Below are 25,875 nucleotides of genomic sequence, written 5' to 3'. Positions count from 1 at the left end.
TTATGACACACAAAAAGACGCCACCAGCAGCAAAATATAGTCGGTTGTCCCCTGAAAAGTGCCATCTTTTCTTTATAATGCTGTAGGCCCTCCTGTAAGCTGGTGAAACCTCGGCTTTCATGTCTTTACCCTGAAAGGCAGCACCGCCAACAGTGCAAGAGTATTGATTCAATTCATTTCTCATTCCAAAATAATGGCACCGCACCCAACAGCATTGCATTCCCTCCAGTGCTGCAGTAGAGTGTCAGCTTTGGGTTATATGGTTAATGCTGCAACAACGTGCTTGATGGTATAATTTTCAGGCTTAGAGACAACAATGCTACCAGTTGTAATAGTATCAGAGATAATGGGAACTGCAGATGCTGGAGAATTCCAAGATAATAGAATGTGAGGCTGGATGAACACAGCAGGCCAAGCAGCATCTCAGGAGCACAAAAGCTGACGTTTCGGACCTAGACCCTTCATCAGAGAGGGGGATGGGGAGAGGGAACTGGAATAAATAGGGAGAGAGGGGGAGGCGGACCGAAGATGGAGAGTAAAGAAGATAGGTGGAGAGAGTATAGGTGGGGAGGTAGGGAGGGGATAGGTCAGTCCAGGGAAGACGGACAGGTCAAGGAGGTGGGATGAGGTTAGTAGGTAGATGGGGGTGCGGCTTGGGGTGGGAGGAAGGGATGGGTGAGAGGAAGAACCGGTTAGGGAGGCAGAGACAGGTTGGACTGGTTTTGGGATGCAGTGGGTGGAGGGGAAGAGCTGGGCTGGTTGTGTGGTGCAGTGGGGGGAGGGGACGAACTGGGCTGGTTTAGGGATGCGGTAGGGGAAGGGGAGATTTTGAAACTGGTGAAGTCCACATTGATACCATATGGCTGCAGGGTTCCCAGGCGGAATATGAGTTGCTGTTCCTGCAACCTTCGGGTGGCATCATTGTGGCAGTGCAGGAGGCCCATGATGGACATGTCATCTAGAGAATGGGAGGGGGAGTGGAAATGGTTTGCGACTGGGAGGTGCAGTTGTTTGTTGCGAACTGAGCGGAGGTGTTCTGCAAAGCGGTCCCCAAGCCTCCGCTTGGTTTCCCCAATGTAGAGGAAGCCGCACCGGGTACAGTGGATGCAGTATACCACATTGGCAGATGTGCAGGTGAACCTCTGCTTAATGTGGAATGTCATCTTGGGGCCTGGGATAGGGGTGAGGGAGGAGGTGTGGGGGCAAGTGAAGCATTTCCTGTGGTTGCAGGGGAAGGTGCCGGGTGTGGTGGGGTTGGAGGGCAGTGTGGAGCGAACAAGGGAGTCACGGAGAGAGTGGTCTCTCCGGAAAGCAGACAGGGGTGGGGATGGAAAAATGTCTTGGGTGGTGGGGTCGGATTGTAAATGGCGGAAGTGTCGGAGGATGATGCGTTGTATCCGGAGGTTGGTCGGCGCCGCCTCTAGCTCCCCAGAGGAGCTCGAACAGTTCATCCACTTTAGCAACACCATCCACCCCAACCTTCAGTTCACCTGGGCCATCTCCAGCACATCCCTCACCTTCCTGGACCTCTCAGTCTCCATCTCAGGCAACCAGCTTGTAACTGATGTCCATTTCAAGCCCACCGACTCCCACAGCTACCTAGAATACACCTCCTCCCACCCACCCTCCTGCAAAAATTCCAACCCCTATTCCCAATTCCTCCGCCTCCGCCGCATCTGCTCCCACGATAAGACATTCCACTCCCGCACATCCCAGATGTCCAAGTTCTTTAAGGACCGCAACTTTCCCCCCACAGTGATCGAGAACGCCCTTGACCGCGTCTCCCGTATTTCCCGCAACACATCCCTCAAACCCCGCCCCCGCCACATCCGCCCTAAGAGCATCCCCCTCGTTCTCACACACCAACCTACCAACCTCCGGATACAACGCATCATCCTCCGACACTTCCGCCATTTACAATCCGACCCCACCACCCAAGACATTTTTCCATCCCCACCCCTGTCTGCTTTCCGGAGAGACCACTCTCTCCGTGACTCCCCTGTTCGCTCCACACTGCCCTCCAACCCCACCACACCCGGCACCTTCCCCTGCAACCGCAGGAAATGCTACACTTGCCCCCACACCTCCTCCCTCACCCCTATCCCAGGCCCCAAGATGACATTCCACATTAAGCAGAGGTTCACCTGCACATCTGCCAATGTGGTATACTGTATCCATTGTACCCGGTGTGGCTTCCTCTACATTGGGGAAACCAAGCGGAGGCTTGGGGACCGCTTTGCAGAACACCTCCGCTCAGTTCGCAACAAACAACTGCACCTCCCAGTCGCAAACCATTTCCACTCCCCCTCCCATTCTCTAGATGACATGTCCATCATGGGCCTCCTGCACTGCCACAATGATGCCACCCGAAGGTTGCAGGAACAGCAACTCATATTCCGCCTGGGAACCCTGCAACCATATGGTATCAATGTGGACTTCACCAGTTTCAAAATCTCCCCTTCCCCTACTGCATCCCTAAACCAGCCCAGTTCGTCCCCTCCCCCCACTGCACCACACAATCAGCCCAGCTCTTCCCCCCCACCCACTGCATCCCAAAACCAGTCCAACCTGTCTCTGCCTCCCTAACCGGTTCTTCCTCTCACCCATCCCTTCCTCCCACCCCAAGCCACACCCCCATCTACCTACTAACCTCATCCCACCTCCTTGACCTGTCCGTCTTCCCTGGACTGACCTATCCCCTCCCTACCTCCCCACCTATACTCTCTCCACCTATCTTCTTTACTCTCCATCTTCGGTCCGCCTCCCCCTCTCTCCCTATTTATTCCAGTTCCCTCTCCCCATCCCCCTCTCTGATGAAGGGTCTAGGCCCGAAACGTCAGCTTTTGTGCTCCTGAGATGCTGCTTGGCCTGCTGTGTTCATCCAGCCTCACATTTTATTATCTTGGAATGCTACCAGTTGATCCACAGACAGCTTGCGATGGATAAAGATTCCAATGACATGTAAAACCTTGCAAGATCTTACACAATTGACAACTTTTTGCAGGATTATTTTGAAATAAATGTCCAGGACACTGCTGTGAAGAAGCTGAGAGAAAATGATTGAATCAAAAGGTTTTAAAATTTTTTTAAAAAATTAACAACTGTAGAGCAACCATTGGAAGTGTGCAGCAGTCAGCATTAGAGGAGTTTAAATAACTCTAGTTGTTGGATTGGGAGAGGTTACAGATTGTGAGAACATGTCATGCAAGGATTTGAAAATAATGATGAGAATTTTTAAAAGGTGTTACTTGACTGGAACCAATGCAAATCAGAATGTAAAGGAGTGGTGCAGGAAAGGGACTTGCTACGTATTAAGCTGTTGGCCTTAGAGCTTTGCATAACTTCAATTTAGTGAAATATATTGTGGGAGACTTGCCACATCCAAAATAGATTGTCTGGGTTTGGGTTTAATACTGCCATTGACAGGGTACAGAAAAGATTTACTAGGATATTGCCTGGTATGGAGGGCATTAGCTATGAGGAGAGGTTGGAGAAACCTGGGCTGTTCTCCCTGAAAGGATGGAGGTTGTGGGGCGACCTGATGGAGGTCTACCAGATTATGAAGGGCATGGACAGAATGGACAGTCAGAAGCTTTTTCCCAGGGTTGAAGAGTCAGTTACTAGGGGGTATAGGTTTAAGGCAGGAGGGGCACGGTTTAAAGGTGATGTATGAGGCAAGTTTTTTACACAGAGGGTGGTGGGTGCCTGGAACTTGCTGCCGGGGCAGGTAACGGAAGCAGATACGATAATGACTTTCAAAGGGGGTCTTGACAAATACATGAATAGGATGGGAATAGAAGAATATGGTCCCTGGAAGGGTAGGGGGTTTTAGTTGTGACAGGCAACATGATGGTGCAGGCTTGGAGGGCTGAAGGGCCTGTTTCTGTGCTGTAATTTTCTTTGTTCTTTATTTTTGAGAGCAACAAAAGAGTGTCTTGAAATGCACAAAAGAGAAGATGCAGCAAAATGTGTACAAGACTAGCAAGTTTAAAGAAAAAATTCCAAAGGCATTACCAAAACAATTCAAGAAAATTCGCAAGATTGCATAGGTTGGACGAAGGGCATATAGCTGATAAATGTAAATGAAAATTAGGAAAAATGAATGAGTTTTTACAAAGGTAGACAGAAAGATCAAGTATTTGATGAAAGAAGCAGAGTTCGGGAGCATGTCAAAAGTGTGACCAAAGGGCAAAAAGAAAATTGGTAACAAGTTCAAGCTCCAGATGCTAATTGTAACAAAATTCTTTGAAAATGAATGTTAAGCAGTTAACAATGAAGCACTGAATGCCTTAAAACCACATCAGTGCAAATTAAGTTAATGAGCCAAGAATATTTAAATTACACAATGCCTGCTTTAAGCATTTACTCAAGCTTACATTGACGAGGGTACACAGAAGAAACAAATCCCCAAGGGCAGTTGGTATTTATCTGAGGGTACCAATGAAAATAGGGAGGAAATTTGTACATTGATAATATTTATCAAGTCTAAGTCAATATTAAGGTAGCTCCACAGAATTGGAAACAAACTGATACATGTGGGAAAGTGCACCCAACTCCAGCTCCTTGAAAACCGCGTTAGGGAACTGGAGCTGGAGCTGGACGAACTTCGGATCATTCGGGAGGCAGAGGGGGTTATTGAGAGGAGTTACAGGGAGGTAGTCACTCCTCAGGTACAGGAAAAAGGCAGATGGGTTACGGTCAGGAGACGGAAAGGGAACCGGCAGGCAGTGCAGGGATCCCCTGTGGCCATTCCCCTCAACAATAAGTATACCATTTTGGATATTGTTGGGGGGAGACGACTTACCGGGTGAAAGCAGTGGGGCACAGGTCTCTGGCACAGAGTCTGTCCCTGCTGCTCAGAAGGGAAGGGGGAAGAGGAGCAGAGCATTAGTCATTGGTGTCTCCATAGTTAGGGGGACAGATAGGAGATTCTGTGGGGACGAGAGAGACTCACGGTTGGTGTGTTGCCTCCCAGGTGCCAGGCTGCGTGATGTCTCTGATCGTGTTTTTGGGATCCTTAAGGGGGAGGAGGAGCAGCCCCAAGTCGTGGTCCATATTGGCACCAACGACATAGGTAGGAAGAGAGATGGGGATTTAAGGCAGAAATTCACGGTGCTAGGATGGAAGCTGAGAGCTAGGATGAACAGAGTTGTTGTCTCTGGTTTGTTGCCCGTGCCACGTGCTAGTGAGGCGAGGAATAGGGAGAGAGGAGTTGAACACGTGGCTACAGGGATGGTGCAGGAGGGAGGGCTCTGGATTCTTGGATAATTGGGGCTCTTTCTGGGGTAGGTGGGACCTCTACAAGCAAGATGGTCTTCACCTGAACCAGAGAGGTACTGATATCCTGGGGGGGAAGTTTGCTAAGGCTATTCGGGTGGGTTTAAACTAATTCAGCAGGGGGGTGGGCACCAAAATTGTAGTTCAACTATAGGAAAGGTTGAGAGCAGGGTGGTCCGAAATAAAGTTTCAGGGAAGCAAGATGGCACCGGCAAGGAAGAAGTTGGTTTGAAGTGTGTCAACTTCAATGCCAAGAGCATCTGGAATAAGGTGGGTGAACTTGCAGCATGGGTTGGTACCTGGGACTTTGATGTTGTGGCCATTTCAGAGACATGGATAGAGCAGGGACAGAAATGGTTGTTACAGGTTCCGGGATTTAGATGTTTCAGTAAGAACAGAGAAGATGGTAAAAGGGGCGAAGGTGTGGCATTGTTGGTCAAGGACAGTATTACAGTTGCAGAAAGGATGTTTGGGGACTCGTCAACTGAGGTAATATGGGCTGAGGTTAGAAACAGGAAAGGAGAGGTCACCCTGTTGGGAGTTTTCTATAGGCCTCAAATTGTTCCAGAGATGTAGAGGAAAGGATAGCAAAGATGATTCTCGATAGGAGTGAGAGAGACAGGGTGGTTGTCATGGGGGGCTTCAACTTTCCAAATATTGACTGGGAACACTATAGTTTGAGTACTATAGATGGGTTAGTTTTTGTCCAGCGTGTGCAGGAGGGCTTCCTGACACAGTATGTAGATAGGCCAACAAGGGAGGAAGCCACATTAGATTTGGTACTGGGTAATGAGCCTGGCCAGGTGTTAGATTTGGAAGTAGGTGAGCATTTTGGTGATAGCTATTACAATTCTGTTATGTTTACTTTAGTGATGGAAAGGGATAGGTGTATACCACTGGGCAAGAGTTATAGCTGGGGGAAAGGCAATTACGATGAGATTAAGCAAGATTTAGGGAGCGTAGGATGGCGAAGGAAACTGCAGGGGATGGGAACATTAGAAATGTGGACCTTATTCAAGGAAAAGTTCCTGCGTGACCTAGATAAGTATGTACCTGTCAGGCAGGGAGGAAGCTGTAGAGTGCGGGAGCTGTGGTTTACGAGGGAGGTGGAATCTCTGGTCAAGAGGAAGAAGAAGGCTTATGTTAGGATGAGATGTGAAGGCTCTGTTAGGGCACTTGAGGGCTACGAGGTAGCCAGGAAAGACCTAAAGAGAGAGCTCAGAAGAGCCAGGAGGAGACATGAGCAGTTGGTGGCAGATAGGATCAGGGTAAACCCTAAGGCTTTCTATAGGTATTTAAGGAATAAAAGAATGACAAAAGTAAGATTAGGCCCAATCAAGGTTAGTAGTGGGAAGTTGAATGTGGAGTCAGATGAGATAGGGGAAGCGCTAAATGAATATTTTTCAACAGTATTCACTCTAGAAAACGACAATGTTGTTGAGAATACTGAGATACAGGCTACTAGACTAGGTGGGATTGAGGTTCAGAAGGAAGAGGTATTAGAAATCCTTCAGAGGGTGAAGATAGATAAGTCCCCTGGGCCGGATGGGATTTATCCTCGGATCCTCTGGGAAGCCAGGGAGGAGATTGCCAAGCCCTTGGCATTGATCTTTAACTCGTCATTGTCTACAGGAATAGTGCCAGATGACTGGAGGATAGCAAATGTGGTTCCCCTGTTCAAGAAGGGGAGTAGAGACAACCCTGGTAATTATAGACCAGTGAGCCTTACCTCAGTTGTTGGTAAAGTTTTGGAAAAGGTTATAAGGGATAGGATTTATAATCATCTAGAAAACAATAAATTGATTAGGGATAGTCAGCATGGTTTTGTGAAGGGAAGGTCATGCCTCACAAACCTTATTGAGTTCTTTGAGAAGGTGACCAAACAGGTAGATGAGAATAAACCGGTTGATGTGGTGTATATGGATTTCAGCAAGGCGTTCGATAAGGTTCCCCACAGTAGGCTATTGTACAAAATGCGGAGGAATGGAATTGTGGGAGATGTAGCAGTTTGGATCGGAAATTGGCTTGCTGAAAGAAGACAGAGGGTGGTAGTTGATGGGAAATGTTCATCCTGGAGACCAGTTACTAGTGGTGTACCGCAAGGGTCGGTGTTGGGTCCACTGCTGTTTGTCATTTTTATAAATGACCTGGATGAGGGCGTAGAAGGATGGGTTAGTAAATTTGCAGACGACACTAAGGTCGGTGGAGTTGTGGATAGTGACGAAGGATGCTGTAGGTTGCAGAGAGACATAGATAAACTGCAGAGCTGGGCTGAGAGGTGGCAAATGGAGTTTAATGCAGACAAGTGTGAGGTGATGCACTTTGATAGGAGTAACCGGAAGGCAAAGTACAGGGCTAATGGTAAGATTCTTAGTAGTGTAGATGAGCAGAGAGATCTCGGTGTCCATGTACACAGATCCTTGAAAGTTGCCACCCAGGTTGAGAGGGCTGTTAAGAAGGCATACAGTGTTTTAGCTTTTATTAATAGAGGGCTCGAGTTCCAGAACCAAGAGGTTATGGTGAAGCTGTACAAAACTCTGGTGCGGCCGCACTTAGAGTATTGTGTACAGTTCTGGTCACCGCATTATAAGAAGGATGTGGAAGCTTTGGAAAGGTTGCAGAGGAGATTTACTAAGATGTTGCCTGGTATGGAGGGAAGGTCTTACGAGGAAAGGCTGAGTGACTTGAGGCTGTTTTCATTAGAGAGAAGAAGGTTGAGAGGTGACTTAATTGAAACATATAAAATAATCAGAGGGTTAGATTGGGTGGATAGGGAGAGCCTTTTTCCTAGGATGGTGACGGCGAGCATGCGGGGGCATAAGTTTAAATTGAGGGGTGAAAGATATAGGACAGATGTCAGAGGTAGTTTCTTCACTCAGAGAATAGTAAGGGAATGGAATGCTTTGCCTGCAACGGTAGTAGATTCGCCAACTTTAGGTACATTTAATTCGTCATTGGATAAGCATATGGACGTACATGGAATAGTGTAGGTTAGATGGGCTTGAGATCGGTATGACAGGTTGGCACAACATTGAGGGCCGAAGGGCCTGTACTGTGCTGTAATGTTCTGTGTTCTATGTATGTTCTATCATACAAATTACTTTTACGTCATTTTAAAGAGAAAAGACACATTTATCAGCTGTATGCCCTTCATCCAATCGATGCAATTTTGGGAACATCCTTGACTACTTTGAGAAAATGGCAACTTTTTGGGGGAATCTTACTGGTAGTTATTACAAAAGACTGTTGCTGAAACTGTTTATAATCCACGTTCTAGTTTTCTTTCCTATTGTATATTGTTTATTTAAAATGTAGAAAATGGCAATAAAACTATTTAACTTTTAATTTGCAGGGATGTGTGGAATATTTTTTAGAGTCTTTGATTTTATAGGATGGTAATTGCTATTGAGTTCACTTCTGTAGCTAATTTATACAAGTTATCTCCTATAATCTTCACAAGAAGGTCATGATCTGTAGCAAGGGTTGGGCATTGCACTACGGCTATTTGAAGTACATGGACAGTGTTTACGTATTTCATGTGGGAAAGTCATCTACATCGGCACACCCCGATGTCAATGTCAAGCTAATAGCAAAGGGAAGTTTTTTGAGATTAGTAGCTGCTTCTTAATCTTTTCCTCTTTGGCAAAACTAAATAACCAGCAACAAATAGATTTTTAAAAAATCCTTTTCACTTAAAACTGGCATCTAAAATGCAATGAATAAATGAAACTTGATGTCAAAACTGTTTTTGTTTCAAGAGGCAAATAGGAACAAGAGAAGGTCATTCAGCTCTGTGAGCCTGTTGCACCATTCAATATGATCACAGCTGTAGTCTGAAATGTGCTTTCCTGACTATCACCCAAGACTTTCACATCGAGGTCTATCAAAAGTATCTAACTGATTCCTGAATAGATTTACAGATCCAGCCTCCAGTACTTTCTGAGGAAGAGAATTCCACATTCTGATATCCTTCAAGATATACATAGTGTCCTCATCTCTGACTTAAATGAGAATCCTCTTATTCTTAAATTGTCCCTAGTTTTAATTTCTCCCTCAAGGAGAAACATCCTCCAGGTATCTTCCATATCTAGTCACTTCAAAATCTTACACATTTCAATATGATCATCTTTCATTCTTCTAAGCTCAAATGAGCACCAACCTGTTCAATTTACTTCATAGGACTTTCATCCTGCATTTTGGCATTGTTCACTGTTGCATAGTTGGATAGCGTATTTATGGATTGGAAGGCAGGATGTTAGATTTGGTGTTTATAAACTGCTGTGGGGAAAGCAGTGCGTGGGCCACTTTAAAGGAGATGTGCTTTTTCTACGCTTAGAGATTCAAAAATGGTGTCTGTGGGTTTGAAGGTACAGAGAGTACCTAAGTTGAAACATTTGTGTCAAAAGTCTCTACTGTTAGGCAAAGCAGCATTTTCACCAAGACAACAGGTTTTTAAATCTGGCCAATTAATTTAAACCAGGGCCTTAGGTACTAAAAGCCAAGTAATTTAAATCTGATGGTTTTGACAACATAGGACCAATCCTAATGTAAGAAATTGATATGTCAACAAGGCTATAAAAGATAAGGACATTTGGAAAATTGGGGGAGAGCCATTGCCATCTGCAAAGATAATAGGTCTCAGCTCTAAAATAAAGAATCACTGGCTCTCACAGAATTCTCTAAGCCTTAGAGTAAGCACCATCTAAATTAGAGGTACCTACAACACCTGGATTTCTGATGGAAGAATTACACAGAGGAGGTGTTCCTGACAAAAGAATTCACTAGGAAAGCGTTCCTGACAGAAGAATTCATTGGAGAAGACACAGAACATTCCAGAAGACATAACCTGGCTGTAATTTTGAGAGACTAAATTGTTTTAATTTATGTAAGTGAGACTTATATTTATTGGAACAGCATACCATTATAAACTTGTTTTATTCGGGAACAGTTAGTAGTTAGAAGGGGTATTTGGCTTGTTAATAGTTTAGTTAGTTTGTTCACTATTAGAGTTAATTATTAGTATTAGATAAATAAATTGTTACGTATTGATTATAAAGAGAGTGTCAGGGATTTATTTTTATTTAATGACTCCTTTGTGCCAGATCAGTGCTCTTTTAACAGATTACAGGTTGAAGCATGCCACTTTGGGTGTTTCGGTGTTAGTTATCAGATGGTGGGGGCAGAGGGGGGTTGTCCTCTGCTTTATAACATTCATATTTCTTTTCGCTGTAACCCTACACATAGTTTTAAAAGAAAATTATCAGTGAATATCCTCTTGAGTGCCTCAGTTGAAATTGTCTCCACATTACTTCTAGACAGTTCATTGAAGACCCCAAGTACTCACTGTGTGAAACAGTTTTTTCTCACTTTATATTTGCTTCCTTGGCAAAACATGTGAAATCTGTGCCCCTGGTTCTCAATCCTCTTATGAACAGGAACACTTTCTCTATATCTACTCTGTCCAAATCTTTCTTGATTTTAAAATCTTCTATCAGATCTCCTTGTAGCTTTCTTGTCTTCAAGGAAAACAGCCCAATCTATCATCATGACTAAAGGTTCTCATCCTGGAACCATTCTAGTAAACCTCTTCTGCCCTCTCTTCAATGTGTTGACATTTTTCCTAAAGTGTGGTGCCGAGAATTGTACACAAACTCCAGCAGTGTTCTAACTAATGTCCTTTAAAAGTGCAAGATATCTTTTTTTGCTCTTGTACTCCGCACCTCTATTAATGAAGCCAGAATATAACGTGTTTTATTAACAGCTCCCTCCACTTGTCCTGCCACTTTTAATGGCTTATGCACACAGTCCCAGTTCTTGAAGTTCCTGCACACCTTTTGGAATAGTGCCCTTTATCTTATACTGTCCCTCCATTTTTTATGTACTCAAATGTATTTCCTTACACTTTGCTGCATTGCACTTCATCTGGCACCAATCTGCCTACTCTTATGATTGACAGTATTTTTGTACTTTCTACGTTGAGAATTCAGACTGATGAACTGTCAGTTTGCTTAAGAATTCAAATTGATGAACTATCAGTTTGTTTAAGACCACCAATGATTTACATGTAAGGATATATTACACACTGTTGGGAAATCCCTGGACCAAATGCATTTATAATAGTATAGGTAGTGTCTAATTTTCTGTTTTCAACAAATTCACCATTCAGTAGCTTACATGTCACAATTCATGTTTTCTTAATTGAAACTTTTTTTATTTAGCTTGAATTATTATGCAACAATGAGTAATTGAAAAAGTACAAGTTGTAGAAAAAGATGTATCAATTGTAAGATAGTTATTTTTTACTATTGGGAGGGAGTCAGTAGGTCTGCAGCATCTGTCGAAACAGCAATAGCGCAATGATGTTTTCTCACAGAAGAATTAAATCCAACTCAAAACTCTGTTTCTCTCTCGACAAATGCTACAGGATCAGCTAGATTTCTCCAGCATTTTATGCTTTTAATTTAGATTTACAGCATCTGCAACATGTTGTTTTTATGTAATTTTTACTGTCACTTGGAGGCAGGGCCACTGTATCTTTGTCCCAATGTATGTGAGGCTTGACACAGACTAAATGAAACCTATATATTACCTAAGAAATGGAAATATAATAATTCATATCAGCAGTTCACATCCTGAAAAAAAGACTTCTTTTGCAATATATATTCACACTTGTAAAGCCTTGCTTTGGTCAAATTATAAATAGGTTTAACAAATGAAAATTAAGTCTGTATTTAAAATATAAAAGTTGAACTTTCAGAAGTGTCACACATTACTAAAATAGTAATTTAAAGAGAGTTTAATAAAAAAAACTTTTCATGTTAACAAACAAAAATCTCATTTTGACAAAACTCATGGTAAAAGGACAATGTAATTTTAAACAAATTGAATATGTATAACAAAACTTTTGCTTTAGGTCCAGTGTTTAGAAGATCTTGTCCAAACTAGATTCCTAGTGCTTCAGTGTTTTTAAAGATGCAGAAAGTTCAAATATAGTCTTCGGTCTCTGTGAGGTCTTCCAACTGCTGATGTATCATGGATTTCAGTGCACTGTATCTTCAAAAGAAGAATAGTACTAGGTTCATAACCAGTGTTTCTTTTGTATACAAGTCAAATTTAGTCACTAAATTGATTTTATGCACTGCCTTCCATTTTCTATTCGGACAGCTTTTGAACATATTAAAGATTCTAGGCTGAATCTTACAACAAATTGGCTGAGTGTCAATTTTGGCAAGTTTTGTAGGCAATTTTTCTCTGCAGGCCCTGGTGAATTTTCTTGTTCTATCCTGCTAAACTTGTCTCATTACCTATATACCTCACCCTTTAGGTGCTTCACTTGTTGGATTCTCGGACTTGCTATAGGTGGAAGTACTGGCCACTGCCAGGACCTCTCAGGATCCTTGGCACTGGTGCCATCTTCAATGACCAGCTGTGCACCTGGTCAAGCATGGGGATCTGCAGCTGGCCCACATGTTTCACTTTATTTGCCCCAGATTTATCTGATAGGAGGTAACTGGCACTCCTCTTTGCTAACAGTGAGCTGCAGGCTTTGTTGGAAAGGAGTGGGGTACAATGAAGGGAGGCGATGGCTTTGTGGTATTCTCACTGGATTGTTAATCCAGGCACCTAGATAAAATCCGGGGACCCGGCTTCAAATCCTGCTATGGCAGATGATGGAAACTAAATTCAATAAATATCTGGCATTAAGACTCTAATGAAGACCATAAATTCATTACCGATTGCCAGGGGAAAACCCATTTGGTTCACTAGTATCTTTAAGAGAAGAAAATTGCCATCATTACCTGGTCTAGCCTACAAATGAGTCCAGACCCACAGCAATGTGGTTAACTCTTAACTCCTCTTTGAGCAAATATGAATGAAGAAAGAAATGTGATTGCTGCTGTTGGCATTGCCTGAAATTTTGGTGATTGACAGAAATCCAGAGGAGCGAGCAATGAGATGAATTTGCCAGACCACCACCCTGAGCTTCATGTAAAGAACTAATGCCATCTAGATTCTATATGCAGTTGACAGAATGGGAAATGGCACATCAGTGGTGTAATAATGAAGACATCAATGCATGCTACTGCCTGCAAATAGGTCTCTCACTGCTCATTAATGTGAATCCCATCTCACCATTCAACATTTGGTTTGAAATTAAGCTTCTGGCCCTTGATAGTGGGAGGCTCCTCACTGCTGATCTCATGCAATTCTCTCAACGTTCATGCCCATGCCCACATTCAGGGGTTGAGAAATTTCAGCCCACTGTTGTTAGTAATGGCATGGAGGCAAGAATTCTTTGGACTATTAGCAGGTCATCTGGCCAGTTAGGGATAGGCAATAAATGATGCCTTAACCAATGATGTTCACATTCTGAGAATGAATATTAAACCGTTAAATTGTACACAACTTGAATTTATATGACCTGTAAAATGTTATGCTAATATACAATTTTTGTTACATTTTCTGTCCCCTTTTCATTATGGTATGTAGTATTGCATGTCTTGAAATATAACATGCAATATTTCAAAATGCCACTCGTTGAGAACCGACACATGCAACTTGCTGTTGGCTACCATATGGGCACTGCAGTGCCTCTTTAATTTTGTTGGAATATTCCATTGCTCTGTTCCCAATTGTCTTTAACAAGCAAGCACTGCAAGGACTAACACAGCAGCAAGATAAACTCAGATCTAATTTCTTCCAACTTTTCTCAATGACTACCATCCATAAGGAGAGATATTTATGCTAAGCAGTGTGAGCATTTAAAAAAAAAGGTGTTGTGATGCCACTGAATCCCACAGATCGCAGAGAACGCCAACAGAAATGCCACTCTGCACAGTTTCCAATTTCAGCTTTGCCATGTAGGGTTGAATGCTGTGCATTCACTCAGCATGGGGCAGATAGAGTCATTCTCGACCAGTAACGTGCAATCTTAGGGTTTAGTGGTAATTGTCCAGGAACAAGCTGAAATCAGTTACTGGTTTCAGGAATTATGCAAGGCAGACAAGAAAAAGAGACAACTTGATTGTATAAGCCGCAAAATATTTCCCTACTTTTGTTTATAAACAGCTTTAGGACCACTACAAACTAAATTAGGAAATTAATGTCCGGCATATACTGTATTACTACCAATTGGTAGAAAAGACCCATTCCTAGATTGTCATTTAATGTGTGGAATCAGATGATATTTATGCATTGCTGTCACTATTTTCATCATCATCTATTCATTTAGATCCATAAGACCATAAGAAATAGGAACAGGAGTAGGCCATTCGGCCCCTTGAGCCTGCTCCCCCATTCAAGATCTGATATTCCTCATGTCCACTTTTCTGTGTTTCTCTCCATAACCTTTGATTCCCCAATAAATAAGAATCTAATCTATCTCACTCTTAATCAGTTTGTACCCAGAGAACTGGTCCCATTTGTCATCAACCAGTCACATTGTATTTCTTTTCAAATGCATTCCAGATATTGCTGTCTTCTCTTATCTTTAGAATCATTACTTAGTTGACTTCTTTCACATTTGAGAAGTTCAAGTTTATTCTGTCCTTTGCTATAACTTTTCTGAGAATGAGCTGGGTGGCTGTCAGCTTAACCTTTAACGTGTGAGCCTGTCTGTCTTGTATGCTGACCAGTAGAAATGGGCGCAGAGTTCAGAACAGAGTCCTGTTTGGGTATTACCCCTATTTAACTTTAAGAAAGCACCAGTATGAAAAGAAGACTGTGACAGTTTTCCTAGAAATTTTTGGGTAAGAAGCTCAATAATTTTACTGCAAGTTTAAAAAAAGTCATGAATTTAAGTATATGTTGTGTTCAAATTTTTGAATTATAATTTGCCAATAACTGTTATTTATCATTGACTCATTTACATCTGACTGGAATATCTACACGATTCACTCTACAACAGCCAAAACTGTTGAATCTTGCTCAATGAAAACCTCAAAATTTCAATAAGTTTATTAAATTTTTCATTTGACTTAGCATTGCAAGTTCAACATAAGTATGTAAAAATGCTTGTCTACACTAGCCATCTAAGCTGAAGCAGCATCTTTTCTGAAAATCGTTCATGGGATGTGGGTGTCACTGGCTGGGCCAGCATTTATTGCCTGCTCCTAATTACCCAGAAAGTAGTTAAGTGTGAAATACTTTGCTGTAGGTCTAGAGGCACATGCAGGTCAGATCAAGTAAGATATGGTGCAAATTTCCCTCCCTAAAGGACATTACAGACATAAGAACCGGGGGAGGAGTAGACCGTCTGGACCGTCAAGCCTGCTCCACCATTCAATAAGATCATGGCTGATCTTTTTGTGGACTCAGATCCACTTACTCGCCCACTCACCATAACTCCTAATTCCTTTACTGTTCAAAAAATGATCTATCTTAGCTTTAAAAACATTCAATGAGGAAGCCTCAACTACTTCACTGGGCAGGGAATTCCACAGATTCACAACCCTTTGGGTGAAGAAGTTCCTTCTCAACTCAGTACAACCCTTTGGGTGAAGAAGTTCCTCCTCAACTCAGTGCTAAATCGGTTCCCCCTACCTGCAACCTTTAGCCACTATTCATTATGTTACTGCAGTCTCTCACAATTGTGAAATCTGAATATCATTCGTACTTACTTTAGGGTTAGTTTGTTAATCTCCCTTTCTTCCTCTTCTTTCAGTTTTTCAACAAAACTATCAAGGACTGGCATTTCAAACTTAATATACTGAGCAACCTTGGAAGAAAAAATCATTAGACACACACAAATCAGACATATTGTACAGCATGAACCGGATTTAAAATGCAGACATAATAAACATCACAAAACTTACATCATAGGTAACCTCTTCACCGAGATCCTTCTCCATCAAGAATATTCGTGCTATCTTTTCACAGGGGCCATGCAAAATCCGGGATATAAGTGGGTATTCTGAATCTTTTAATTTGCTTCTTTCTGCAGGAACATTATTAAGTTTCTTTTTAGTTTTTTCTAATAAATGAAGCCAATTATCTCATGTATTATAGAACAAAAAGTAAAAACATTCTGTCTGTAGAATATTGGGCAGCATAATTTTTGACATACTGGCATTTTTATATTCCTTTCACTAATGGTATGATGCAAACTTTCTGTTTCTTTTTGGTGTCCTCTTCTTAAAGGAAAATCATTTGTGGTAAAAACCTCCTTGAAATTGGCTTCTGAAAGTATTCACCTTATCTTACTCCAACTGATCTGTTCCTCACCTGCCACTCCTGAACAAATTTGAAATGTCCTTTCTGATCTCACCATCATTACTGTCTGTAATTGTTTATGCGAGTGTCACAAAACATCAAATGAGAAAGTTACTATTTCACTAGTACCAATTGCCTATTACACAGCATGTGATAACTGGGGACTTCCAATGCCACAAAGCAAACAGTGCTTTATATAAGGAAACCATAAGTCAACAGCCTAAAGAGGACTGAATGGATATATTGTACATGAACTTACAATAGTCATTTCAAATCTCAAAATCTGCTTTTTGAGATTATTGTAGGGAGAAATTTTAAAATGGAGTCTTAGTCCTGTGTTCAGCAGCACAAATCAATCTTTATTCGAACCCCCTCACTACTCAGCCTGGAAAAAGTCACTGGAGACAGAATCCAAGACACTCCCTCTCTCCCAATAAAGGACAGGATATTTATACATGCTGCGTTACAATATAAAAACTGAAAGAACCACAGACGCTGTAAAACAGAAACTAAAACAGAAGTTTCCGGAAAAGGTCAACAGGTGTGCAGCATCTGTGAAGAAAAAAATCAAGTTAACGTTTTGGGTCCGGTGACCCTTCCTCAGAAATGTTCACTCTGATTTTGTTTCTTTACAGATGCTGCCAGACCTGCTGAGCTTTACCAGCAACTTCTGTTTTTGCTCCTGTGTTACAAGATAATGTACTACATTGATGTCAGTGTTTTCCATCTCCCCTGACCATATGCCCTTCCCCAGACCTTTGCCACCTGCATCATACTGCGTGGAGGCTATTTGTTACCATGTGAAGTTGTGGTTGTTTTCCCAATTATCATAATGATGAAGTAGTCATAAAGGCATAGAGATTCACAGCATGGCAACAGACACTTTGGTCCAACCTGCCCATGCTGACCAGAGATCCTAAATTAATCTAATCCCACTTGCCAGCATTTGGCCCGCATCCCTCCAAACCCTTCCAAATCATGCACCCATCCAGATGCCTTTTAAATGTTGTAATTATACCACCCTCCACCACTTCTTCTGGCAGCTCATTCCATACACTCAACACTCTCGTGTGGGAAAGTTGCCCCTCAGGTCCCTTTTAAATTTTTTTGCCTCTCATCTTAAACTGTGCCCTCTAATTTTGGACTCCCCTACCCTGTGAAAAATACCTTGGCTATTCACACTATCCATGCTCCTTATGATTTTATAAACATCTATAAGGTCATGCCTCAACCTCCAACACTCCAGGGAAAACAGCCCCAGCCTATTCATCTACTCACAACAGCTCAAAACCTCCAACCACAGCAACATGCTTGTAATTCTTTTCTGAACCCTGTCAAGTTTCACAACATCTTTCCTATAGCAGGGAGACCAGAAATGTATGCAGTATTCCAAAAGTGGCCGAACCAATGTCTGTACAGCTGCAACATGACTTCCCAATTCCTGTACTCAATGCACTGATCAATGTTTTGCAATTGCTCCCTAACAAAGCTATTTGTTTATTCGTCCTTTCACAAGGTTTGTTTATGGTGGGATCAGATTTCCGCTTCTACACTTCACTAAATAACAAGTTTTCTCTTTCCCGTTAAGATTTCTATGAGGCACTTCATTATCTTGTCTGATTGCCATCAAGCCATGATTCTGATTGTAGAAACTGCTGCCTCAACTAACAATTATCTTCACTGCCCAATTTAGGTGAATCTATACAATCTATTTCCAACAAGAGCCACTAAATATCAATAGCAGCAGGAAACATTCAAGACGGCGGCAGTGGCAGGGTTGGAAGCATTTTGGGCTCTGTGCGCGTAAACGCCTGCTCACCCAGCTGGCCACATTCCCTTTGGTCCAGGAACTCCCTACCTACGTCCGTGACACCACCCACGTCCTCCACCTCCTCCAGAACTTCCAATTCCCTGGCCCCCAACACCTCATTTTCACCATGGACGTCCAGTCCCTATACACCCGCATTCCACATGCAGATGGCCTCAAGGCCCTCAGCTTCTTCCTGTCCCACAGGCCCGACCAGTCCCCCTCCACCGACACCCTCATCCGCCTAGCCGAACTCGTCCTCACCCTCAACAACTTCTCTTTCGATTCCTCCCACTTCCTACAGACTAAGGGGGTGGCCACGGGCACCCGCATGGGCCCCAGCTATGCCTGCCTCTTTGTAGGTTACGTGGAACAGTCCCTCTTCCGCACCTACACAGGCCCCAAACCCCACCTCTTCCTCCGTTACATTGATGACTGTATAAGCGCCGCCTCTTGCTCCCCAGAGGAGCTCGAACAGTTCATCCACTTCACCGACACCTTCCACCCCAGCCTCAAATTAACCTGGGCCATCTCCAACACATCCCTCACCATCCTGGACCTCTCAGTCTCCATCTCAGGCAACCAGCTTGTCACTGATGTCCATTTCAAGCCCACCGACTCCCATAGCTACCTAGAATACACCTCCTCCCACCCACCCTCCTGCAAAAATTCCATCCCCTATTCCCAATTCCTCCGCCTCCACCGCATCCGCTCCCAGGATGAGGCATTCCACTCCTGCACATCCTAGATGTCCAAGTTCTTCAAGGACCGCAACTTTCCCCCCACAGTGATCGAGAACACCCTTGACCGCGTCTCACACATTTCCCGCAACACATCCCTCACACCCCGCCCCCACCACAACCACCCAAAGAGGATCCCCCTCGTTCTCACACACCACCCACCAAACTCCGGATACAACGCATCATCCTCTGACACTTACCCCATCTACAATCCGACCCCACCACCCAAGACAATTTTCCATCCCCACCCTTGTCTGCTTTCCGGAGAGTCCACTCTCTCCGTGACTCCCTTGTTCGCTCCACACTGCCCTCCAACCCCACCACACCCGGCACCTTCCCCTGCAACCGCAGGAAGTGCTACACTTGCCCCAACACCTCCTCCCTCACCCCTATCCCAGGCCCCAAGATGACTTTCCACATTAAGCAGAGGTTCACCTGCACATCTGCCAATGTGGTACACTGCATCCACTGTACCCGTTGTGGCTTCCTCTACATTGGGGAAACCAAGCGGAGGCTTGAGGACCACTTTGCAGAACACCTCCGCTCGGTTTGCAATAAACAACTGCACCTCCCAGTCGCAAACCATTTCCACTCCCCCTCCCATTCTTTAGATGACATGTCCATCATGGGCCTCTGCAGTGCCACAATGATGCCACCCGAAGGTTGCAGGAACAGCAACTCATATTCTGCTTGGGAACGCTGCAGCCCAATGGTATCAATGTGGACTTCACCAGCTTCAAAATCTCCCCTTCCCCCACCGCATCCCAAAACCAGCCCAGTTCGTCCCCTCCCCCCACTGCACCACACAACCAGCCCAGCTCTTCCCCTCCACCCACTGCATCCCAAAACCAGTCCAACCTGTCTCTGCCTCCCTAACCCGTTCTTCCTCTCACCCATTCCTTCCTCCCACCCCAAGCCGCACCTCTATCTCCTACCTACTAACCTCATCTCACCTCCTTGACCTGTCCGTCTTCCCTGGACTGACCTATCTCCTCCCTACCTCCCCACCTATACTCTCCTCTCCACCTATCTTCTTTTCTCTCCATCTTCGGTCCGCCTCCCCCTCTCTCCCTATTTATTCCAGAACCCTCACCCCATCCCCCTCTCTGATGAAGAGTCTAGGCCTGAAACGTCAGCTTTTGTGCTCCTGAGATGCTGCTTGGCCTGCCGTGTTCATCCAGCTTCACACTGTATTATCTTGGCCACATTCTCCGTTGTTTTTGTTGTTTTGTTTCTTCAGTTCTCTTTTGTATCAAAGTTCACCTTTTCTTCTTTTCTGCAGCTGCAGTGGAGGAAGGGGGTTGTGAGGGCCTGTTGTGGTGACGGCAGTGTGGTGGACCTGAATGTCCGTTCCTCGTGACCATGGTGACCACGGCTTTATCGGAGGCTTCACTGTCAGTGAGTCTGGTCCGTTCCTCTTGGCGGCAGTTTCGGCGGTGGCTTCAGTTGTGACGGTACAGTGGTTCGTTCCTTGTAGCCACGGCAGCAATGTGGTGGTATTGCGCAGCGGCTTCAAAGTCGGTGACTTGGTGGTTCTGGTCAGTTCCCCCCTTGCTATGACAGCAATGCAGTAGCTTCGGTCATGGCTTTGGCGGGGGCATTGTGGTGCGTCCGTATCAGAAATCCCCGCTTTGGCAGACTCAGGGGCAGCTTCGGTGGTGGCGCCTCATAGCCAGTCCATAAACTCATGTTAATAAAATGCGAGGCTGGATGAACACAGCAGGCCAAGCAGCATCTCAGGAGCACAAAAGCTGACATTTCGGGCCTAGACCCTTCTTCCGTGGGGGGAACAAAAGTTGAACTCTGTCTGAACTTTTTCTGTTATTTCTTTTTCAAATTGCTGTATTTAAAATAGCGCTAAATTGTGGCATATTATGCTAATCTCACTGTATTTTCCTAAATACATGTGGCAATAAATTGCTATTCCAATCTAATTTAATCTAGATATATAAGGATGATTTCTTTATTCCTGCTGCCTTAACCTAGATTTTCTAATCCCAATGAATCCCCCTAATGAAAAATTATTGAAGTAAGCTCAGTGGAATAATGTATTCCACTTTACTTCGGGAGCACTAAGGGAAACCTTTTGAAAAGACCTTTTGGTTTCTCTGCAATGCGCAGTACCTTATTTTAGAATGGGTAAACATACCTCCACTTTCATGGACAACATACAGAGCAAATTCATCTGCAGTATTTTCCACCTGTAAAACACATCAAGAAAACCAAGTGAAATAAAACAGGACTACAAAACCTTAAAATGGGTTTCTATATTATAAAGTGATTCTGTTTTTTATTTCAGATTTCATTGGCCTCTTTCATTCACACTATCGCCATTCATATAAATTTTAGAAAGAGTGGTCCATTTTCCTAACAGCATTAAACATAAAGTCTAATCTTATACAGTTGTTTTGGCTACTTTTCAATAGTACATTTTATCCTGTCTTAAAATAGCTCGTATCCTGTTGTTGTTGCTTGCAGCTGCTCATGCCAAGAGACTTGCTGTTGTGGCATGCTGCACATGTTTGACTTGCCCCATACTCTCACATCCAGTGCAACTCATCTGGAACACTGTGACCTCTGCCATCCAACTATACCATAGTACTGCCTATAGTTGTATTACTACCATAGTCCCCTTGCTGCTGCCCTCCACTTTGCCCTCTTGAAGTGATCTCACTGTAGATTTTCAGTGCTGATCAAAAGGCAGAAATACTGGCATGTTCTTTTCTGGATGTCACTTCTAAGACTTCCACTGCTGCTGTAACATTAAGCCACTTTTCATTGTCTTACAGTCCGTATCAACATTCTTGCTAAAATGCACAGCTGCCTGACTGCAGCTGCTCTGAGGTTCCGCATTTGCCCGTTGAATGGCATGTCAATGCATTGACCTGCGGTTCTGGAAGACTTTATCATTAACTGACCTTGGAGATCTGCTCTGTGCAGAGAAAATAAAAATACAGGCAAAGTAGATCCCTGTATGGAATTTTCAGCATATATCTTACCATTAAGATGTGTTATGGACCAGATCAAACCCCTTCAAAATATACTAAGAAGGTAGCTCAGACCCAACTTTTTCTTAGTTTAAAGGTAAATGTAAAGTGTTACATTTCAAATGCAATTTGATTGGTCAAACTGCTTGAAGTCAAGCAAAATACAATTTATTCATCCACTGCAGTTAAAATACAACAAAAGAAAAAAATAAAAGAATTAACTTAGCTGCAACTCTATTGAAATGCTCAACAAAATAAGAGATACAGTAACAATTACTCATTAACCGTTGCAACATAGTAACATACCATAAACACACCCTTGGCAAAAGGCAAATTCAAAAAACAGATTGTGTCATATGCAACTCCAGCAGACCAGGAGGAAAGACATCAAAAGAACTCGGACAGAGCAAGGAGAGATGTACTGCAGCAACAAACGCTACTGAAAAACTAAGAAACCAAAAATACTAGTTCTGTGGAAGCTTGACCATGCCCATTCAGGCCACTTCTATTGGTCCAAAGGTTTAATAAAACCCAAGGCCCCACAAGTTGTTTGCTTTGTTGGTCTTCCAAATAGACAGTTGGATACCTCTGTCTTAAAGCCTCTCTTTATAAAAAAGGGCAAATAACCTCTTAAAGGCATAGTATTGTCACATATATCAAAGACCTCTATATTTTTCCATAGATCTTTACTTATTGTCCACGTGTCTTTGTGGAAAGTGGACAGAATGGAGTATTAGATTGTCACAAGCTTGAGATTTCTGGATTTCATTCTTCATCTTCACTAAATTACTTCTGGCCATCTCTACCATTATCTGAACATTGGCATCACATATGTTATCTTCTTGTATCAGTTGTCTTAAGTAGCCAAACAGTTCTTATTGCTATAGCATCACACTGTTCACTTCAATCTTCGCTCTTGCTCCTTCTAATGCATTCTTTCTAACTCCTATTGTATTTGTCTTTTGAGTGATCATGCTCAGTCCATATTCTAACCTCCTTACTTGATCAAAGACATTGGATGAGTCCTCTTCTGATTCTGCAAGTAACGCTATGTTGTCAGCATATGGGTAGGTTGGTGTAATCTTGACTTCAATTTTTGGCCCTCTAATTACATCTAATTCTTTGAATATTGTTCTGTGTACAGACTGAACAAGATAGCAGCGATAAGGATGATTATCATTCCATCCATAATGTACAGTGGAAACCTACTTTGGGGAAGTGATGGCTTAGCGATATTATTGCAGGACTGTTAATCCAGAGACCCGGAAATGTTCTGGACACCCAGGTTCAAATCCCAACATAGCAGATGGTGGAATTTGAATTCAATAAGTATCTCGAGTTAAGGGTCTAATGATGATCATGAATCCATTGCTAATTGTCAGAAAAAAACCCATCTGGGTCACTATTGTCCTTTAGGGAAAGAAACTGCCATCCTTACCTGGTCTGGCCTACATGTGACTCCAGGCCCACAGCAATGTGGTTGATTCTTAACTGTTCTCAAGACAATTAGGGATAGGCAATAAATGCTGCCTAACCAGTGATGGCCACATCCCATGAATGAATAAAGAATGATGAGATGTGTCCTACTAATTTTGTTTTACTCAATGAAGAATACATTGTTTTATCGTCACGGAAAATTGAAAACTAGGTTTTCTTTTATCAGTAATCCATACAAGTTTAGAAATTATGTTTAAAAACCTAACCAGCCAAACAATCCTTCAATTCACTTTATGATTTGTAACCAGGACTATCAATTAGTAGATAAACTTTTGGGTTTTTCATAAGATCATTGGTTTCAAGTTTGCTGTGAATGGCTATCGATTGGTGTCAGCTGTTTGTCAGACATATTCATTGACATTACACTGAGGTTCCTGTTAGCTAACATTCCAAATCATGTGATGTCCTTTGCATTACCTTTTGGATCTGGATGAATGAGTTAACAGCTGTATATTTCCTTAATAAAACTGAAGAGTTGTTAATGAGCAATGCAGTAGAAGTGTTTAATTCACTGTTAAATCAGATACAGAAAGTGATACAGACTGGAGGAATGAGAGTGATAAGAGCAAAATGTTAAAAACACATGGATATCACTGTATGATCTACACATTAATAACTGTGAATGCTACAAGTTTTACATTAATTACCATAAAATGCAGCCCAATATGTCATATTTTTAATCTGCATGTATACTGGGCTCACTTACCCTAAATTTGTTGAGCAGTAAATTCAGAACTTGTGAAGTGTTCATGCTGCTATTTACTCGGACATTGGTTACAGACCCATAAGCAGGTGTAAACACAGAAGTCTGAAGGTCAAGAAAAGAAAAGACTAGAACTATGGTTTAATGGCAGAAATAAAGCAACACATTTAAAATGACTCAAGTTTTTTAAAAGCTGTCTCCATTTTTCAGGATACATTTATCCCACAATGAACATTAATTTAAAACTAACGCTTTTCCCACAGGCAAGTGTTTACCCTCTGCACATTATGAACAAGTGCAGACACCTCAGCATGCACATTATGCACTCAGGTCCTGGAGAAAGTCATGAACAATCAACTTTCTGACTCGAGGCAGATTGACACTACTGAGTCACACTGGCACAAAATAGCAGCAATCCTGAGTAAATCAGACTTTAGGTTCAAATGTATGAATTAACAGCAGGAGTAGGCCATTCAGTTCCTCAGTTTCATTTAACCCTAACCCTAATGCAACATTCAATAGGATCATGGCTCATCTGACTGTAACCTAATCTGCATTCCTGTTTACCTCTGATAACCTTCTAGGTCTTTGCTTAACACGAAGCTATCTATCTTTATCAAATATCCAAGGACTCTGTTTCCATTATCTGTTTGGAAAAGAATTCCAAAGAACCTTTGAGAGAAAAACATTTCACATAGTCTCCATTTAAATGGACAACCCCTGGTTGTAAATACTCCCATTGAAGGAAATGTCTTCTCCACATCTATCCTATCAAAACAACTTAAGATCTTACATGTTTCAATCAAATCACCTGTGAATCTTCCAGTTCCCTGTCTTTATTCAGAAAATAAACCTCTCATTCCAGGACTAATCTGGTAATTCTCAGAACTGCTTCCAAAATGTTTACATCCTTCTTTAATTAAGGTGACCAATACAGTGCATGTTACCCCTAGATACATTCTCACCACTGCTCCATATAAATGAAGCATACCAACTTTTGAAATGGAAGCAGAAATTGACTATTTAACCCCACAAACTTGCTCCACCATTCAATAATGTCATGGCTGACCTGTTTGTTTCAAACTCCACACGCTCAAGTATCCCCCCTTAACACTTGACTCCACTGTGTCACAAGAATACATCCACCTCTGTCTTAAAACTACACAATCACCTCACCTTCACCACATTCTGAGACAGAGAGTTCCAAGGTCACACAACACTTTACGAGAAAAAAAATTCTTAATCGCTGTCCTAAAGGTAAATTCCTAATTTTAAAGTAGTTTCCCATGGTTCAGGGCCCAACAGTGTATCTATTTCAACCTAGTCAAAACCATTCAGGATCTTATTTACTTCAACTAAGGCATTCCTCACTGTTCTAAACTCCAGCAGAAACAGGCCTGTCCAAACTATCCTTGTCAGACAACGTGCTCATTACCAGATATCAATCCAATAATTCTCCTCTGAATCAGCTCCCTACATTAATAATATTCTGTTAGCTTTCCTAATTACTTGCTGCACCAGTAGAGAAAGCTTCCATGATTCAAGCACAAGGACACCAAGATCCCTCTGCATCTTAGATTTCTGCACTTTCTTAGCAACTGAATAATATGCTTCTTTTTTATTCTTGCCAGAATGGACAATTTTGCATTTTCC

The 25,875-nt window shown here is 42.7% G+C and overlaps 2 protein-coding genes across 15 annotated transcripts in view; one reads left to right on the top strand and one right to left on the bottom strand.

Moving 5' to 3' along the window:
* Nucleotides 1–25,875, top strand: part of LOC125467491 (uncharacterized) — a 52,365-nt gene that overhangs the window by 1,117 nt on the left and 25,373 nt on the right. The window contains exon 2 of one of the 4 annotated variants that reach the window (XR_009443004.1): nt 20,318–24,008. The exons of the other annotated variants lie outside the window; for them this stretch is intronic. The gene's annotated coding sequence lies outside the window, so the exon portion shown is untranslated. Of the gene's footprint in view, nt 1–20,317; nt 24,009–25,875 lie in introns of those variants that run through there. 4 annotated transcript variants of the gene reach the window in all.
* Nucleotides 11,502–25,875, bottom strand: part of rassf4a (Ras association domain family member 4a) — a 199,285-nt gene continuing 184,911 nt past the window's right edge. For 10 of the 11 annotated variants that reach the window (XM_059640308.1, XM_048563390.2, XM_059640312.1 and 7 more), the window contains 5 exons: nt 24,226–24,327; nt 21,185–21,236; nt 16,092–16,213; nt 15,897–15,994; nt 11,502–12,330 (listed from right to left, as the gene is read on the bottom strand). In XM_059640308.1, the coding sequence (XP_059496291.1) occupies nt 12,261–12,330; nt 15,897–15,994; nt 16,092–16,213; nt 21,185–21,236; nt 24,226–24,327 (444 nt within the window). In that variant the 3' untranslated portion in view covers nt 11,502–12,260. The remainder of the gene's footprint in view (nt 12,331–15,896; nt 15,995–16,091; nt 16,214–21,184; nt 21,237–24,225; nt 24,328–25,875) is intronic. The other variant, XM_059640315.1, reaches the window with a different exon arrangement.

Source organism: Stegostoma tigrinum, chromosome 37 (assembly GCF_030684315.1).
Source record: "Stegostoma tigrinum isolate sSteTig4 chromosome 37, sSteTig4.hap1, whole genome shotgun sequence".
Classification (NCBI taxonomy): domain Eukaryota; kingdom Metazoa; phylum Chordata; class Chondrichthyes; order Orectolobiformes; family Stegostomatidae; genus Stegostoma; species Stegostoma tigrinum.
The sequence above is the reverse complement of the archived record's forward strand: the minus strand, read 5'-3'. Positions and strand labels throughout refer to the sequence as shown.